The following is an 18,013-nucleotide window of genomic DNA, read 5'->3' on the forward strand; positions in this document are numbered from 1 at the left end:
CATCTTCCAGGTTTATATTGTTTTCTGCTATTTTATCTTCTCGATGAAAGCAAAATAGGATAACGTGCTTGTATTGTGTCTTCTCACTGATTACAGAATGTCTTGCCTAGATGATGCCTTTTGGCATGTGGTTATGGTATCATGTGCCAGCTTAGGAGCTACAGGGGTTAAAACAGACTTTCAACATGTCAGTTGCTAGAAAATCTTAGCTTATTTTCCCTCTTAAGGCATAATTATCTCTATCTTGTCTATTATCTAGCTATAGGTATTTACAACTCAGATGACTGTTTAAACTATTTATGGTTAATGGAAAAAGATAACTCCTGAGGGCAGTTCATCAGATCTAATTTAGATGTCCACTGTAGATCAGATGAATCATTCTTTAGAAATGCCTCTAAGTGACGATCGCTTTTGACTATGTTGGATGTAAAGTTCAGTAAGTAGAATCCTGTTCCTAATAGCTGTTGTGACAGTCAAAATTCAGAGGTTGGCATGATAGAGGGATGGGGTCAGGATTGCATCTGATATGTTGTGTATGATATTTATATCAGTGGTAAAACATACGGTGGTAGGTAGAAAACTAGTTGATAATGTACGTTAGATGAGTAACCACGTCTTTATTTTTGTGTTTTTTTCCTGTCTGCTGTGGTGAATGCAGTAGTATTGTGTTTTTAAACAAAACTATGCGTATGTGTCCATTTTGTTGCATTAAAACACTTGTTCCGTATTTTACTAGCTTGTAGAGGTAGATGCCACCTGGAACTGCGTGGAGAAATAATGTGAGACAAATAATAAGACCCTGATGATACATGTAGACATTAAGGAATGGTTTTCAGTCATGGCAACATACTTTACCTTGTTTCTGTTCCATATCCTTTTATCCATAGTTGTCTTCCTTCTTTTGGCTAATGATTTTCTTTCAAACTTGAAAAATGCTCAGGGATCATAAACATAGTAAATCATTTCATAATCTTCATAATTTCCCTAGCACTCTGTTCTACCAGCGTGTTTTTTTTCCCCTCAACTAAGATATTCAAGTTGATTCAATAGAATCATTAAATCGAACCCTTCATTTAATTTCTGAGTAGATGTTTTCTGGGCACCGGCTCCTGTTTGCCTGCAGTACAGATTCTAGTGTTTTACCCAGTGTTATTCTTGCACACCAAATCCAAACAAAAAATGAAAATGTTTAGTTCTCAGTTTAGTAGGGTGTTATTTTTCAGAACAGTTCATCTGTTATCACTTGTGGATTGATCATCAGGTGTCCATTAGTGTAATTGGCAACAAATACATCACCAGAATCTGAGCTTTGGTTTTAAAAACATTTACTTCCCCTTACTTTGTGAAGATACACTCAAATATGGCAAAGTATAACTTACTTATTGTTATCTGCAGAAGCCTTAAATAATATTTTGGAAGAATGTGAATATCTTCATTTCAAAGAGGATGTTATTTCTGAAAACCAGAGAGAGCACTTCAAAGGGGAATGTTAAGTAAATAATAGAATTGATGAAATACTCTACCAACTGCAGTTTTACTGGCATTATCCACCAATGGTAAGTGTTAGAAACTGTGTATAGAGCAAGGCTCTGAGCCCCTGGCACCCTCTGTAAGAATGCATTGGATGCAAATTAATTTTGTATACCTGTCTGGAAGTTAGTTCTCTGGCTGGTTCTCATCATGCTGACTTCCAGCTTCACGAGCTGCCAGATGGTTGTTTTTTTTTTTTATATTCTCAGTAAATTTCCATTATGTCTTCTGAGATTTTTCATGGCTTTTCGTTCATTAGTCCTTCCTATTCATTAATCCTGTTCATGTTATTATTATTTTTTTGATCTGGATGAAATATGCTAGAGGTGAGAAGAAGGTTCTGTTTTGATTGAGTCATCAAATTGAGAGAGAAGGAGATGAGGCAAGGTTGTGGTGGAATTGATCCCCTGATAGCAAGGGTGGCCAGTTTGTAAAGCAATGAAAAAATACTCTGTCATTAACTGTACCTAGTCCCTATACTGTACAGTTTATCAACAGAAAGACTTCTTCCGCTATGTGCTCACAATTGCTTATTCAGCCATCCTAAATTCGGTATTTATTCTGTATTCTCCATGTTCATATAGTGTTTCATTCATCCATATGGAAATCCATCTGCCATTTTACTGTCTGATCACTCAGAATGAAAAATTGTCTACAGTCTTTATACTTGTCTTTCAGAGTCTTCATTCTTGTCTTTATATATATGAGCGGTTCTGTAAATTCTTTATATATAAGTGCAATTCCGTAAAAATCTATTTGTTTTGTCCCTTTATTATTTCAGTCCTTGTTCCAGATCATTTAGGTTTGTGTTGTACTGCAAGGGTCAATCACAGGAACTTGTTGAGTGCTTGCAATGAGTTTTCATCCAGCAAATTGACCGCTTATTCTTACACTTTCTTTCCTATGTACTAATAAATCAGTAAATTGTTGTAATATTAATAATAAAACCAATTAATTATTAGTAAATGATAAATAAGTTATTACGTTAATAAATTGACCTTCAAGATGAGTGTATCCTCTCCTTCTACGTAAGGTATTATATAATCTAATTGATTTTGCTCAAAGTGAGCACTTAGTCATGTGTCTGGTAATTATGTATTTAATTGTAGCATCTACAATTTCATTACTGTTTGTACCCTATAAGATATGCCTTTGAGTCCTGTGTAGATTTCAGTCTGTCTTAAAATGACAGACATTTTAATAAATTTATAAAATTTATATAAATTATAGATTTTGTATTTTATATTTATTGTGATTTAGATCTTTTTAAGTGTACTAGAGAAAGTTTTTTTGCAATGATAGCTTGTATCCTCTTCATCAGAGGGCTGAGGCATAAGTAGGAATGTAGTGTAGCAGCTCCACAGAAAACATTTCAGTACATGCAAGCAAACAACACAGAGCACTGAAGAAGCCTACACTATCCCAATAAAGAAGAAAGAATAAATTTTCCTATTGTGTGATATATTCAATTCACTGGAAGACTTTCTCTGACAGATTTCTTAAAAGAAGCAGCTGACTAAGGGAATAGAAGAAGCCATCTTCCTTTCAAGGAGGTCGTGTTTCCTTTCAAGGCAAACAGTTCATGGAAGAAGGCAAAGTGCAGAAGAACTAGTCATCCATTCTGGTTTTTACATACTTAGGATTGGAGGACCTTCGGTTAAAAAGTGTTGCTTAGAAATCACCATAATTTGTACAGGGAGTAAACAGATTTCATACGAGTGCCCGCATGCATGTGTTAGAAGCATCTTGCTGTTTTTCTGATAATTAGTATGAGTTTATACATTAAAATAATTAGTTTTCCTTTGGTATAAACACACTGCAGAACATTTTATGACCATGCTTTTCCTGTGGTGGGATTGCCACTTTATGTTGGTTCTACCCAGCTGGGCAGCTGAACTCCACCACAGCCGTTCTCTCACTCCCCCTCTTCAAAGGGAAGCGGGGAGAAAATACGATGGAATGGGCTCAAGGTTTGAGATAAGGACAGGGAGATCACTCAGCAGTTATCGTCATAGGCAAACCAGACTCAGCATAGGGAGATTAATATAATTTATAAACTATCACAAGCAGACTACAGCAGCGAGAAACTAAAAGTGAACTAAAATCACCTTCCCCTCACCCTGCTTCTTCGTAGGCCCAGCTTCAATCTCAGCTATTCCACCTCCTCTCCCTGAGTGGCACAGGGGAACAGGGAAGGGGAGCTGCGGTCAGTCCCTGATGCTTCAGCTCCGCTGCTCCTTCATGGTCACTCCCTGCCCCTGCTCCCCATGGGGTCCCTCCCACGGGATGCCGTCCTTCCCGAACTGAGCCTGTGGGGGCTGCCCACGGGCAGCAGCTCTTCAAGAACTGCTCCCAGATGGGTCTACACCACAGGGTCTGTCAGGAGCAAACTGCTCCAGCACGGGTCCCCCACAGGCGGCAGCTCCCCCCAGACCCCCTGCTCCTGCGTGGGCTCCTCTCCACGGGCTGCAGCTCCGGCCCGGGGCCTGCTCCTGCGGGGGCTCTCCATGGGCCGCAGCCTCCTCCAGGCCACATCCACCTGCTCCACCGGGGGCTCCTCCACGGGCTGCAGCGTGGAGATCTGCTCCATGTGGGACCCATGGGCTGCAGGGGGACAGCCTGCTCCACCAGGGGCCTCTCCACAGGCCGCAGGGGAACTTGTGCTGCCTGCCTGGAGCACCTCCTGCCGCGCTCACCTTGGGGGCTGCAGGGCTGCTTCTCACTCTTCTCTCTCACAGCTGCTGTTGAGCAGCAGTTCTTGTCCCTTTCTTGAATCTGCTCTCACAGAGGCCCAGCCAGTGTCGGTCACTGTCTCAGTTCTGGCCAGTGCCGAGTCCCTTTTGGAGCCGTCTGGACCTGGCCCTTATCTGACATGGGGCAGCTGCTGGGCTCTTCTCACAGACACAACCCCTGCAGCCGCCTGCTACCAAACACTTGCCATGTAAACCCAATGCACAGTTGTGAATTTTTTGTTTGTTTCCTTGTGTCCTCTAATTCTTATGATTTGAGGCTACTAGTGATTATTATAACAGGATCGTTTTGTTGTTTCTTCCCCCAGTTCAAATTCCTTATTTGTTCTGTTCACATACTGTTAAACTAGATTATAATTTCTGAGGTTAGGATTACCTTTTGTTGTGTGTTCATATGCCATTTTGTGCAGTGAGCTTCCCATGGAGACTGCTACTTGGAGCTTCCTAAAGAATTTTCAAAAACCATTTAGACCAGAGCCAAGAACCTAGTGGTAGTTTAAACCATTCTTTAGTTATTTTCCTAGATCTGTTAATAGAATACGATGTTCTGACTGTTCATATTTCAGGCAAGATGTTTAAAAGTCAAAAGACGAGAGAGAAGAGTAATGAATTATTGAAGGACTAGATAAAATATGCCACACTAAAAAACTTAAGCTCAAATTATTTGCCTAATGAAAGAGCAAATTAACGATAATTGTAATCAGCTATTAATATCACCACTATGAACATAAATTTCATAATGGAAAACATTTCTGTCTAACGATGTTATAAAAAGATCCAAGAGATGGAAAAGGAAATGAGATAAAATCAGGCAGAAAACCCAAGGATTTTTTTCAGAACAGAGATAATTAATTATTGGAACAACTTCATTGTAATTGTGGTAAAACATCATAAATTTTAAAAACCAAGAAAAGATGTTCTACTAAATATTATTCTCAAGTTCAGTCACAGCCTTAAAGTTGAAGTAAGAATTAATTCAGAGAATTCTGAGCAGTTGGTTAGGTTAGACCTCAGAGTTACAGTAGTTACTTTATATCTTCTGACTGAGAAATACAGAACAGATATCTAACTTGCTAGCTTTATAATTCTGATATTAAAATGAAGGCTATGATTTTACATTAACCTCAGAGCCCCTTGGGTTGGAACACTAAATTGAGATGGTGTAAAACTTCAGATGACTAAATAAATAAACAAAATTTCTTTCTACCAGGAGAACTTGCATTTGGAGGTAGCAAAGATTCATTCTCTAATCCAAAAAATGAACAATTTTCTTGATTTTTTTTCTTGAATTTCTTTTCCCTTTAAATAGCTAAATTGATTTGCTTACTCACCTGAATGACGTTTCTAAAGTATTTGCTTGTTGGCCATCTTAAGATTTTAACTTTACACAGCTGTTAGTGGGGAAACTAGGCCAGGAGGGGAACTAATTAATCAGCAGCTATGCTATTAGTTGTAAGTCACTGGATTTTAGAAATAACCTGTTCTGTTTAAAAAGCTATACTTTACTGGCAAAAGGGATTTAAGAAGATGATGTTTTGTTTAGCTGAAAAATGTAGATCGATGATTTTTAGAGGCCAGTATTTCAATGTCATCTATAAGATAAATTTTGACAATTAAGTAATTAGTTACATTACTTTAATATGACAGAACTGTTTTAAGTAGCTCTTGGAAAAAAAAGTAAACAGACCAGAAGACTGAAGCCTCATGTAAGAAAAGTCATGTAAAGTAATCTAAAGAAAAGTTAGCTTTGCCTCTGAATTCAATCTCTTGAGTTTTGTAACAATTTTGTTGTGAAGGCAGCAGCATAGCAGGCATTCTGTCAGGCCTCCTCTGGTCTCAGTGTGATTTAATCATCAAGATACTGCATATTTATCTTCTTTCACTGATAGGCTTCTGTCATGCATTTTAAATCAAGTCCAAAAGATTTCCCAAGTGTAGCTGGTTATTGTCTTAAGTGGAATATTGTTTACTGAAAAAATGTGGTTTTGAAGGGACTGAAGCTATTTATAAGTTTATATTTTACTGTTTGAAAAAATTAACTGACATTTAGCCATGATTTTATAAGACGTTAAAAATTTTCCTTTGAAGTAACTTTTTTCTTCAAATTCATACTGTTTCTAAGGGAACTATAAAACTTAACAACCCAAGATATGAAACGTGACAGAAGCATGGAATAATTTAGGTGAAGGGAACCTTTGTCTTATTGAGCCTCCAACTCACCTGCTGTGTTTAGTTCAGTCTCCTGACCCAAGCAAAGCCATCTTCACAGTTAGGTTGGGTTGCTCAGGGCCTTTCCCAAATCAGATATGAAATTCTGTAGTGGCAGAGACTGCACAGCTCTCTGGGTGAACCCTTCCAGAGCTTAATCACTCTGGGATCCACTGGGAGGCTTGTTTCCCTATACCTCATCATAATTTCCTTTACTGTAAATGATGATGGAAACATTTGTCTTTTTTATGTTTTCTGTGAACTGTCTGGCTTTGTCTTCTACAGTTTTGTTTAGGTAGTAGAGGGTGGTAGTGTCAGTAGATCTTTCCTTCTCCTCTCCAAGCTGAGCATGCCAAGCTCATGACACATGTCAGATGTTCCAGCCTGCAGATCAATTTTCTTAGCATCCAGTGAGCTAGCGAGCAGACCTTTGCATTAAAGCCTGAGGTGCAGAGGCTTTTCTCTCTTACATGTTCAACCAAGCATTATAAAAGCAGTGTATGCAATTTCTTGATCAGTGAAATTCAGGTCTTCAAAGTATCATCCTGAGGCTTAGAGTTGTGTGGAATGTGCTTGAGGATTGCACCCTTGGGTGGTGAACAGCCTCATGTTTGAGGATTGCATGCTCAGGGAATGGACAATTGAACAGAAGAGCAAACAGCCTTTATAGTATGAACTCTACATAGACAGTGAGGGTCATACATTTTAAGTCCGTATTGATTTTTTGATTTTCTGTGGTATGAGTCCCTGTACTGTCCCTCAAGTGAATGATACGTTCTGAAATTCTTGAGAGCATTTTGATTGGGTTTGTCGAGTATAGAGTTGTTTGCTTCCTACTCCAGCAAGAGGGATTTGTTCAAGAGTGGGCTATGTCTTAATTTCATTATTTTATAAAGTCCGGAACAATGTAAGGAGGGACAGGGCCTTGCTGACTTTACTGCCTTTGCCAGTTTTCTTTTCAGGACCTTCTCCAGCTATCCATCAAGTCTTTGGCACATCTGACTCCCATTGCAGAACTCTTCTTCCAGATCCACAACCATATTATTCATAGAACCAGAGAATCATGTAGGTTGGAGAAGAGCTTCAAGATCATCAAGTCCAACAATCAACCTGACCACCGAGTCCCATCACTAAACCGTGTCCCTTAGTGCCACATCCATATGTCTCTTCTGCCATTTCTTTGGGCAGCCCGTTCCAATGCTTGGCCAATGTTCCATGAAGAAATTCTTCCTAATATCCAATCTAAACCTTCCCTGGTGCAACCTGCGATGGCTTCCTCGTGCCCTATCACTTGTTACATAAGAAAACATAGACACTGTCCTTGCTGCAACCTGGGGAAGAGAAGGCTCACATGTTATTCATGTGTATAAATACCTGATGGAAGGGAGTAAAGAAGACAGAGCCAGACTATTCTCAGCTGTATTCAGTGAAAGGACAGGAGACAATGTGTGGTAAAATTCTGTTTAAACATAAGATTTTATTATTATTTTTTTTTTACCATGTACACTGGAACAGGTTGCCCAGAGAGGTTGTGGAGTCTCCACCCTTGGACATACTCAAAACCTGACTGGGCAACCTACTTGAGCTGATCTGGCTTTGAGCAGGAAGATTGAACTAGACAATTTCCCCCAGTTCCTTCCAACCTCAAGTATTCTATGATTTTTGTCTGTTTTTCTTAGCCATTAATTTTCTTCTTCTCTGAATGGCTCTTCCAAAGTCAGCTGTAACTTCCTGTTGTGCAAACTGCCTTTACTGTTTCAAGAAGTATTACATCAGAAAATTATCAGTTTATGAAGGTGTCAAGTCAGAGGTTTGTCAAGAGGGTTGTGAGTACCCCTAAAGGAACTCTTTTGACAAGTTGATCCTCTGAGCTCACATCATTCAATTTAAATGATGACTTTGACAGCATAAAGTACTTAGTTTACAGCTGCTTATGTTCTTCATGTTCCTCTGTCTTCCATGTATGTAGAAGTAGGCCCCACATGATGAAAGATCCTCTTACTCTCCTTCAAGGTTGTCCTGATCTGAGCGTTTAAAGGATTTCAGTAACCTTTTTTTTTCCTGCCTGGTGATTAAGGGGTCTCCCAGGACAACTTATACTTAAATCTGCACATATGGGAAACATCTTCATCAATATCTTTGCATATGTGCATCTGACTCTGTTGGACATAGATGAGAGCCCCAACTTAGTAAGTACTCTTTACTTACCTGCTGTGCCTCAGGTAGCTTTGCAAGTTACGTAGCAGTCATCTTAGGATCTGGTACACATCTTTTTGAATGCCCTGAGTCTTTTGCTTCTTGAGTAGCTGAGTGTTCATCAGATTTCAGTGCTAAGAGTGAATCTCCTCTGCTTGTGGCTGATTCCAGTGTTTGAGAGTATTTGGCCAGCTTGCTGTGACAATGCAAATGCAAGAAATAGGACACGCCAGGGAAAAAAAAATACTCAGATGATATATTCTTGCTCAGAACTGCAAAATGGATAGTCCTTATGACCCCCTTGTTTTCATTTCTCACTCCTGGCTTGATGCTTGTGTCAGAGACTGGCTACTCGTTCTCAGTGCACAACTTCAGACAGTGCCAATTGCTTAGATATTGCTGCATGTTTCATCAGCCATTCCAACTTTCAGTTTTTCCTGGCTCCAGTATTGTTGAATGCTATAAAGCATTCAGTTGACAGGGGAAGATTTTCTTTATAAACACTGAGATCTGTTTGACCTGGAAGCTGATTGAAGACTTCAGCTGTTCGTAAAAATTTGAATGCTGTTATTCAAAGGCAAGAGAAAGGCCTTTTAGCCATGCATATGTTCCAGCCATACTTGTTCCTATAGAAACACCAGCTTTCTAGTGCTGCTATCATTTCTCATTCGTAAATACTTGGCCACAGTTGTCACCAGTTTTGGTTCAAGAGAGTGGTTTTTTTTTGCTGTTTTTTTGTTTTTTTCTCCAGCACTCGACCTGTCAACTTTATTCAAGCATTTCAGAGGATATCTTGAGTCTTTTCTCAAGAGGGTAACTTCTTTCACCTGTAAGGATTAAACTATTTGTTCATGTTCTGATCTGTTTCCAGGATCCTGTGCACAAATGCCAGTCCTCTCTTAAAAGATTCAGGGAGATCATTTTGAATATCGAATATCTTCACCACTCTGGAGAGCTTCTGGAGATTTCTCCTGCCCACTTCTGCACAGTGCTTACCCCCTTCATAGTTATTACTTTGGCTTAGGAGAACGATTGCTCATGAGTGACCCTGCTTTCTAAAAATTTGCTTTAGGACACGCTCAGAAGCCTTGTAGGGGATCTCAAGTGAGTTGCCAGTGAGGTCAGGAAACCATTCTATCTAGGTTTTAAGAACTGACGTAAAGCCTTGGCAGAGGGGCATACTAATTGACACTACATGTTAAATATTCTTTGTGTTTTTATTTGGAGAGGATATTGTTCATCAGGAAGATAGTTTTGCTTTTCTGTCTTTCTCGGGAAGTGCTGGAATATGGATATCTCTGAATATCATCGCAACTGGACATCTCACAGCATAGCCAAAGTGAAAGCACCTAACAGGATTCAAGCACACTCTGTACAGGTGCAAATCACCGCTGTGCAACTTCAGAGGACTGTTCCTGTTTCTGAGACTTTATAAAGATGTGTCTTGAAGATGTGTTAACTTTTGTTGAATATTTTATTGTACCTGAGGTGGGTAGTTGATTTTCACAAGGCAGTCACACTCTTAAATACAGATGACCCATGTGAACGAGTGGTGTTTGGAGTCAGACCCCTGCAGTTTGAGTGAACTTATGCACAGTCATTTGAAGAAGAAAACGGTTTTTGAAAGTAATGGAGTTCTTTAAAGCACACAAATAATGTGGCTGGAGTTCTTTACCGCTTTATTTTAATGTGAATCAAGTAATAAAAGGAGATTACTGAGTTTTGAGAGGAAGTGACAGTGGAGTATGCTCTGTCCTTCCATCCACAGATGTTGAGTGTTCAGGGGCCAGGGTAGGGAGGCTCCTGTTGGAGACTCAGGGGTTCTGTGCAATGGCTACAATCACAGCTGTGATCTGAAAAGCGTTTTAGTTTTTTTTTTAAAAAATTTAGTTACAAGAAAATAACTGTCTTTATTCTTTCTTTATCCATGTTTATGGATTTAATTCAGTCCTGTCAATGAAGAGGTTGGCAGTCTTTGACTCATTCAAAGTTTGGAGTCACAAATTGCAGTTTTGAGGATTATTAATGATGATCTTTCAGAAAAGTGTCAACCACTTTTTCAGTAGGCTATATTAAAATGTCTTGGTATTTTCAATATGTAGGACAAAATTAAATGCTCGTGTCATTAACTCATCCTTTTTTGTTTTGTTTTCTGTTTCAAAAAGAAGGTGTCTTGAAAGAACAGCTAAAACACAATACTCATATTTTATGACCTGTTATTTATGTCTGTGATGTTTATGAACTGAAGTCAATCAAAAGTTATTTTTTTAAACTAAAATATTTTCTGCTTGTCAAGAGCCTGGTGTAAACACCAAGGGGAAAAAAAAATGTTTTGCAGAAAGCTCAGGGAGGAAATGTAAAAAGAAATCTGAACTGAGGTGAAGTAAGAGCTGGATAGTGCAAAAATGATTCACTTCTAACAGAAGAACTAAATTTGCTAATATTTAAATCTATCTGAAGTAAGCAGTCTATGTAAGCTTTTGCTTGCTATTGTCTTTTTTGAGGAAAAAGTGGATTTTTATGCTACTGAAATTTTCTCAATTTTTTTTTGGATTCTGATTGACTTTGGGGGCTGATGTTTATAAAGTTTAGATCATACGATACAGAGCGTGCACCACTCTTCACGCAGAAGTATGTGGACTTCTGCCACTCTATCTTCATCCTCCGATAACTGATTTATTCATGTGAACGTAGTCATTCTCTTTCGTGCCATATGTTTAAGAGAAATTTTTATAGGCTCTTCCATATCTCACATATTGCTGATTTTGGAAGACTACTTAATTACATTTCCATAAAGTACCTGCCTTAAACTGATACTTTTCTTTTACAGTTTGGAAGAACAGAAGTAATTGATAATACTTTAAACCCAGATTTTGTAAGAAAATTTATAATGGACTACTTCTTTGAAGAAAGAGAGAATCTTCGATTTGATTTGTAAGTTAACAATCTTTTACTCTAATATTACAGTCTCTGTAAACATACTAAGATTTGTAAAGCACAAAATTAACTTGAAAAGAGATAGTGTCTGTTGACATGGAACAAATCAGTAAACACGATTGATTTAGCATTGCTTCTCCAGAAATAAACATGTAACATAATAATGACTCAATTTTAAGAAATTGGTAGGTGTTAACTAGTCAAAATGTATTCATACTCACAATAATTGCTTTTAAAAAATAGTTTGAAATAGTTTTTATTTAGTGCATCTTTATCTTGTACACAGCAAACCAGAAGGACAAATGCCTCTTTATTTGCCTAAAATCTCCTAGCAACTTCGTGGCAAAGCCATCTTTAAATCTTCTAGGCTTTAGTCTGAATGTACCATTTACTTGTCCAAATAGTTGCTTCAAACTGACTCTTACAGTCTCTTTGATTTTTTTTTTCAGAGTTCGTGGAAAGCAAATCAATTGTTATTTTAGGCAGGGCATAAAATAAATACAACAATGATTGCATTAGTGTTGATTTTTCCTATAGTCAAGAAAAGGTATGGTGCCTGATAAATAGACATTAGCAAAGTTAATAGAAACAAACAAACAAAAATCACATATATTTTTTCTTTAGCTTTAGCAGTTTTCTTATAACTCATCATAATGCTACCTAAGTTAACAAGAAGTACTGGAAGGATGTATAAGGGAAAAAAAGTTGCATTGTATTCAATACACAGATATCAGCTGCCTGTTTCCATCTGGACTTCAACTGTTTAAGGAGTGAAATGAATTCCTCAGTGCCGAGATAGAATACATGGTGATTGTAGATGGCCATTTGCAACTTTTTCTTCATCCTCACCATGAAAGCATGTTGCACATATTTTTCTTATTTTTCCATTTTTTTTTTTAGAATTCGTATGTGATGTCATTAAGTCTGCTGAGTATAACTATTTCCTGCCGTTTACAATAGCTTTAGGTAAGAGCTAGTCACTTTGCAAAATAAAGGTTTACCCCTCGAAGCGCAGGTGATGCATTTCAGAAATGAAGAAACAGCTGGGACCACACAGAAATATTTATTTGTATATCTGTTGCTCCTCCTAGGCTGCATGTATGTTATGGGAGGAGAAGGTCCAATAGAAGTGAAGACCAAAAGAAATGACCAAGGAAAAGAAAGCTAGGCACAGTCTAGGCAAAGAAAGGGAAATCTGTGAAGAACTTCTGGATAAGTGTGATCTGAAAAAGGACTTGAACCTGACAGGGGAATATCAATCTCCTGTTTGATCCTATTTGTTATTTTTAAAAAGCTGTAAACATCATATTCTGTACTTAGCAGAAAGACCTGACTTTTCTACTGTTGTTCCAGATCACCTTGTGACCACAAGTCTATTCTGAACTCACAGCTGAATGACAGTTTTCAATGCTTGCCTGCCCATATAGCCAGAGTCTGTGAATTCTCTTCAAAGTCCTATAACTCTGGTAGATTGGAAATGAATTATTGTAGAATTCTGAGTTAAAAATGTGACTCATGTAACTAATCATGGATTAAAGCTCCGATATAGATCAAGAAAGAAACATCTTTAAAAAGCTTACTTTTTAAATTCCTCGGCAAAATTGTGTACTCCAGTTGGCCAAAGCGTTATTTTTCAAGGAAAGGAAGTTCTGATGGGTTTAAATTTCTGGCAACAAAAAAAGAAAAAGGCAGGCATATCTCTGATTCTTTTTTTTTTTTTTTTGAGGTACTCATAAATGACCATGAGCATGTACATATACTTTATAGCCACCAAAGTTTCAGCCTTTCTTCTGTTCATATTTGATAATATGTTCCTAATACTGCCAATGAAATAGTTTTTTGTTTCAATAGTGTATCTAGCCTTCAGGGTCAAGTTACCTTTTTTTTTGTTGTTTTTTCCTGTTCAATTTCACCAGACAGTGTGGAGTTATTATTTTTTAAATCTTCTGTTAGTGGTTCCTGTAGTCATTCTTCTGTTTACAAATATGTTTCTAAAACTTAGGCTGTGCTGCACCGCACTCAGCTTCCCATCCTCCTGATTTCTGATCTGGTCCACAGTGCATCATCCATCCCCACAACCAGTTGTGGCAGCACAAACAAACGGGTGGTATACCACAATGTGGGAATGGAAACGTGCAGTTAGAGGCTGAGATGGAGATTGGAATACTTTTTCAATTCCATTACTGGTATTGAATCGAATGTATAATTTGATAAAAGTAATACTGGGGATTTTCTGATAATGGTGGAAGACTGATAGTGTAGGGATTAGTACTCCCATAAGGATTACTGTATTACACATTTTTAAATTTATCTCAAATTCACAGAGTAATTTTTCTGAAACTTGAATTGATAGTGAAAAGGAAACAATGATATTTGCTAGTTGGAGGAAGAACAAGATTATGATAAAAAGCTGAAAAGAGCAAGTCAAATGCTTGCTAAAAGAAATTTGATTTATTGGCAGTTGTTATTAATTAATCAAATGACTGAAAAACTACCAAAGAAAATAGTTCCCAAGGTATTTTGATATCTGCTAAAATTTTGTTCTAAATTTTTTCCTGCTTCCATTATGCTTCTTTTTCGAAAAGGAGTATTAGATTAATTTCTCTTACTAGCCTGTACTTTGAAAACAATTTTATTTTAGATAGGTAGTGAACACTAATCCTGTAATCTGTGATGATCGCCTTTCTTACTGGTGAGACTTCCACTGAGGTATCATTTTGTGGTAAATTTTACACATTGAAATAGGTGAAAGAATTGTTTGATTTTCATTTTTTACAGTGTCCTCAGATCTGTCACCCGGCAAGTTGGATCTAACTTTTTTTTTTTTTTTTTTTAAGCTATGATGTTGACTCCAAGAGTCCTAACCTATCGAAGCATGTAAGTTTTTTCCTGGTTATTACTCTTTCTTGTACTGAAATGCGTATGTTTTCCTAGATAAGTTTATTTTCTTTTGACTGTAAGTAAAATAAGATGCTTAGAGACAAATAGAGAACCTGTGATGTTACTTAATATAATGTTTAATGCTCACGAGTATAACTTTAATGGGACATTCATCCTGTAAAGGGCATATTTAAGCACGTGTGCGTCTTTTCACATACGAGATATGCTGCATTTTGTTAATCATTCTCCTAAAATTGTAAATTTGTTTTGATTGTGTCACAATTAATATTAGTAAAATTCTTTTATGTTCATGACATCTTAAATTGAAAGAGATTAAATGGCAGCTTTAATATTTAGAGGTACTGGAGTAGAATTCAGGGGCTGCTGAGTGAAATTTTAAAAATAAACACAGGGAGGCTTTGGTAAGAGAACCTTTAAGAATCTGCTGAAGCAGAGGAAAAGATAATGGAAGGAACATTGTGTGTGTGCTTCACAGTAAAAAGATGAGGCTTTTTGCCTTTCATCGCCTGTGATATCCTCACTGTAAAGATTTAAAGTCCATGGCAAACTCTTTTCCTTCTGTCATCATGGCAAGATTTTCTGAATAGCCACACAAAATAGAAGTCTTCCTATACTGACTTGAGCAAGGATAAAGCATTGTGAGCTTCAGCCCTAGATTGTTTGTTGTTCTCCAGTAACTAGTTTATCTGAATTCTTTTATTTTTTCCCTAAAACATAGTTTGTAGTAGAAAAACCTAAGAAATAAATGTTTTGTTTTTTTTTTTTCTTGTTTTTTATTTTATTTTATTTTATTTTTATTTTGAAGAGGCAAGATAGCTTCGTTAATATGGAAGTGCAAGCAAAGATATATGTAAATATATAACTTACATTTCTTTATTTGATTACTGGAACAAGAGTTGAAGATTTGAGTATGTTGCTGAGTCCATTGGGAAAAAAAAAATAAAAAAAAGAAAAGAAACCAATGGCCTTCTGAAGAGTATTCAAGCAGGTCTTGAATTACATATGTGTCAGTTTCATTGTACTTAATAAGGGCTAAGCATGTTCAGACTCATTACACCCTGTTCTTTCAACAGTGCCAATTTCCTGGAATCTTCAAGTGTGGAGGAAAACTTTGTCTTTTAGTCATGAACATTAATATCAGAAATACCTCTTTCCCTCCATTGGTATTAAGAGAAGTCTATACAAGTTTGTATAGTCTTGGATGTCTATGTTGGAAGACATCCAAACTGTGCTATATAATGTTATACTCGTGAACAAGAATCCTGAGAGTCCTGTGAATGATGGTAGCTAGAGATTTCTTGACCACTTCAGTTCATTTCCATTGTTTACTGAGTGCTCAGGGTTGGTCTGCCTTTTGCTTTTCCCTCATCTCTTTCACATAGGTCTTAAGAATATTGACAGTAAGTATGGACTGAGCAGAGCTTTGCTCATATTCATGCACCAGGAGCTTGGCTTTTCTGAAAAATGTCATGCAAATAGTATTTGCATAGCTAGACTTTCCATGTGGTGTAGTCTCCTGGTGTGTAGTAACATCTTTCCTGTCCCTAAAAATTTCTATTAATCTATTTCTTTGCAAATACTGGGCAGTGTCATTTAATAGCTGAATGTACGGGGAGATAATAAAGAGCAAACCTGAAGAATTTCAATCTTGGTGACTGAATTTTGGCAAAATGGGAAGAAACTGAAATGGGTTGTTATAATGGTTACATGAAGTAAGTAGAGTGGAATTTTCCTGTAGACAGCTGCCATTGTAGCTGTCTGTAAAAATGCGTATAAAACTGGCTACCTGAAATTAGACTCTTAGGTTCATGGTAACTTAGAGATTTAAAAAACAAAAAAATGCATAGTAATTAACAATTGTAATTAATAGTAGACTGTGGAACAAATAGGAATTAATCATAGAAACACCACCATAAATAAACATCAAGTTCTGTGAGGGTAAAAAAAGAAGAAAATGGTTGAGTACACTGTTTCAGTGTAGAAAATGGCGTGTTTTAGAATGTATCAGGCCTAATGTTTTTAAAAATGAGTGAGGAGTTGAGGATTTTCAGATGCATTTTAGCCTTAGCCATTTTAAAGGACTTAATTTTGATGGAAGCAGTGTTACAGTATCAGATCAGTCAAAGGACACAGTTCAAAAATGTGTGTTTGCAGAGTAGTTTTCCTCTTCAGTGGGATTAGTTCTCAGACCTAATTTGTAATATGAACCTATAACTAGCACAGCTGGGAAGGTGACTCAGAGATGGGAATGAGTGGCCTGGACTTAAAGAGGAGTAGGAACTACTTGTACAGATATTCACTACTGTATCATACAGTTATGGTTCTCTGTATAGTGATCAAAGTGTTTTGATTCTTGTTAATGTTTGTGAACAAGTCTCACATGCTACTGTTACTCCTGCTGCCAGTGTTGCTGGCAAGAATAAAACTAGCAAGCTGCTTTCATATGCAAGATAAGGAGTTGGACTGCAGCATAATTTTTTTTTTCAATATGCATACAACCCTGCAAATCCATTCATATTATGGTGCTACTTATGTTACAGGGAAATGGAATATGAAAATTACCTGATTTGTAGTGATAAAGTTAAATTATAAAATTGAAAAATAATGTCTGTCATTAAAGCAATGCTTGTGTACGACTGTCAATCCAGGATGCTCACAGAGATCTTGCACAAGCTTGAATTCCTGACAACATAATTAACTTTCCTGAAATTGGTAGAATCACTGTAGAATCTCTTCATAAAGGAGCAAGCTGTTAAAATGCTGCAGTTTGGTGAAGAAAAAGACATATTACTGATGGCTTTACATTTTTTTCCATCTCATTTTCATTTTTTGGATGAAAAAGGTAGTATAAAACAGTATATGCGGTGTATTAGGATTACTTCTGTAAATGTAACCCAGAGTTATGTGAAATGTGTAACGGTGAGTCTGGTTTATGTTTCATTACTACGTAATTATTATTAAGATGCAATGTTTGGTAAATTGTGTTTTACCCTAAAGAAAGGCCCAAATAAATGGGAAAGCATTTCTTTTCTCCTAGTGCAAAACACAATTTCTGAGTTCTTTTGTTACTGCTTTTCAGGATTTTTTGGGACAAATGTTCTGTACGCTGGGAGAAATAGTTGGATCACAGGGTAGCAGACTGGAAAAACCAATTGTGTAAGTATGTCATTCTGGAATGTTGTTTGAATACATACTGCTTCATTAGGAGAGAGTTGTGAGGTTTCTTTGCTGTGAGTTACCTTGATATGCAGAACTGGAAAACATGGCTTCTAAGAGAGAACGAATTGTTAGGTACAGTAAAATTCTTTCTTTATGGTAATTTAAGTTTTGATGGTAATTTAAGTGTTTAAGACTATGGTAATTTAAATTTCAGTGTAGACAATTATGAAAGGAATTGTCCAATCCATAATTTTTGTCAAATATAGTATATTGTGCATTAGAAATAGTTTGAATATAATAAATTTAAAAATATTTTTCTTTCTTTCGTGTTG

General features: G+C 37.0%; 1 protein-coding gene across 2 annotated transcripts in view; it reads left to right on the plus strand.

Moving 5' to 3' along the window:
- The window catches only part of CPNE8 (copine 8), a 105,258-nt gene that overhangs the window by 20,613 nt on the left and 66,632 nt on the right, over positions 1 to 18,013 (plus strand). The window contains exons 1-4 of one of the 2 annotated variants that reach the window (XM_083820038.1): positions 1,417 to 1,556; positions 11,515 to 11,618; positions 14,459 to 14,498; positions 17,602 to 17,678. In XM_083820038.1, coding sequence (XP_083676164.1) covers positions 1,554 to 1,556; positions 11,515 to 11,618; positions 14,459 to 14,498; positions 17,602 to 17,678 — 224 coding nt within the window. In that variant the 5' untranslated portion in view covers positions 1,417 to 1,553. Of the gene's footprint in view, positions 1 to 1,416; positions 1,557 to 11,514; positions 11,619 to 14,458; positions 14,499 to 17,601; positions 17,679 to 18,013 lie in introns of those variants that run through there. The other variant, XM_083820037.1, reaches the window with a different exon arrangement.

Source organism: Anser anser (assembly GCF_964211835.1).
Source record: "Anser anser genome assembly, chromosome: 1".
Classification (NCBI taxonomy): domain Eukaryota; kingdom Metazoa; phylum Chordata; class Aves; order Anseriformes; family Anatidae; genus Anser; species Anser anser.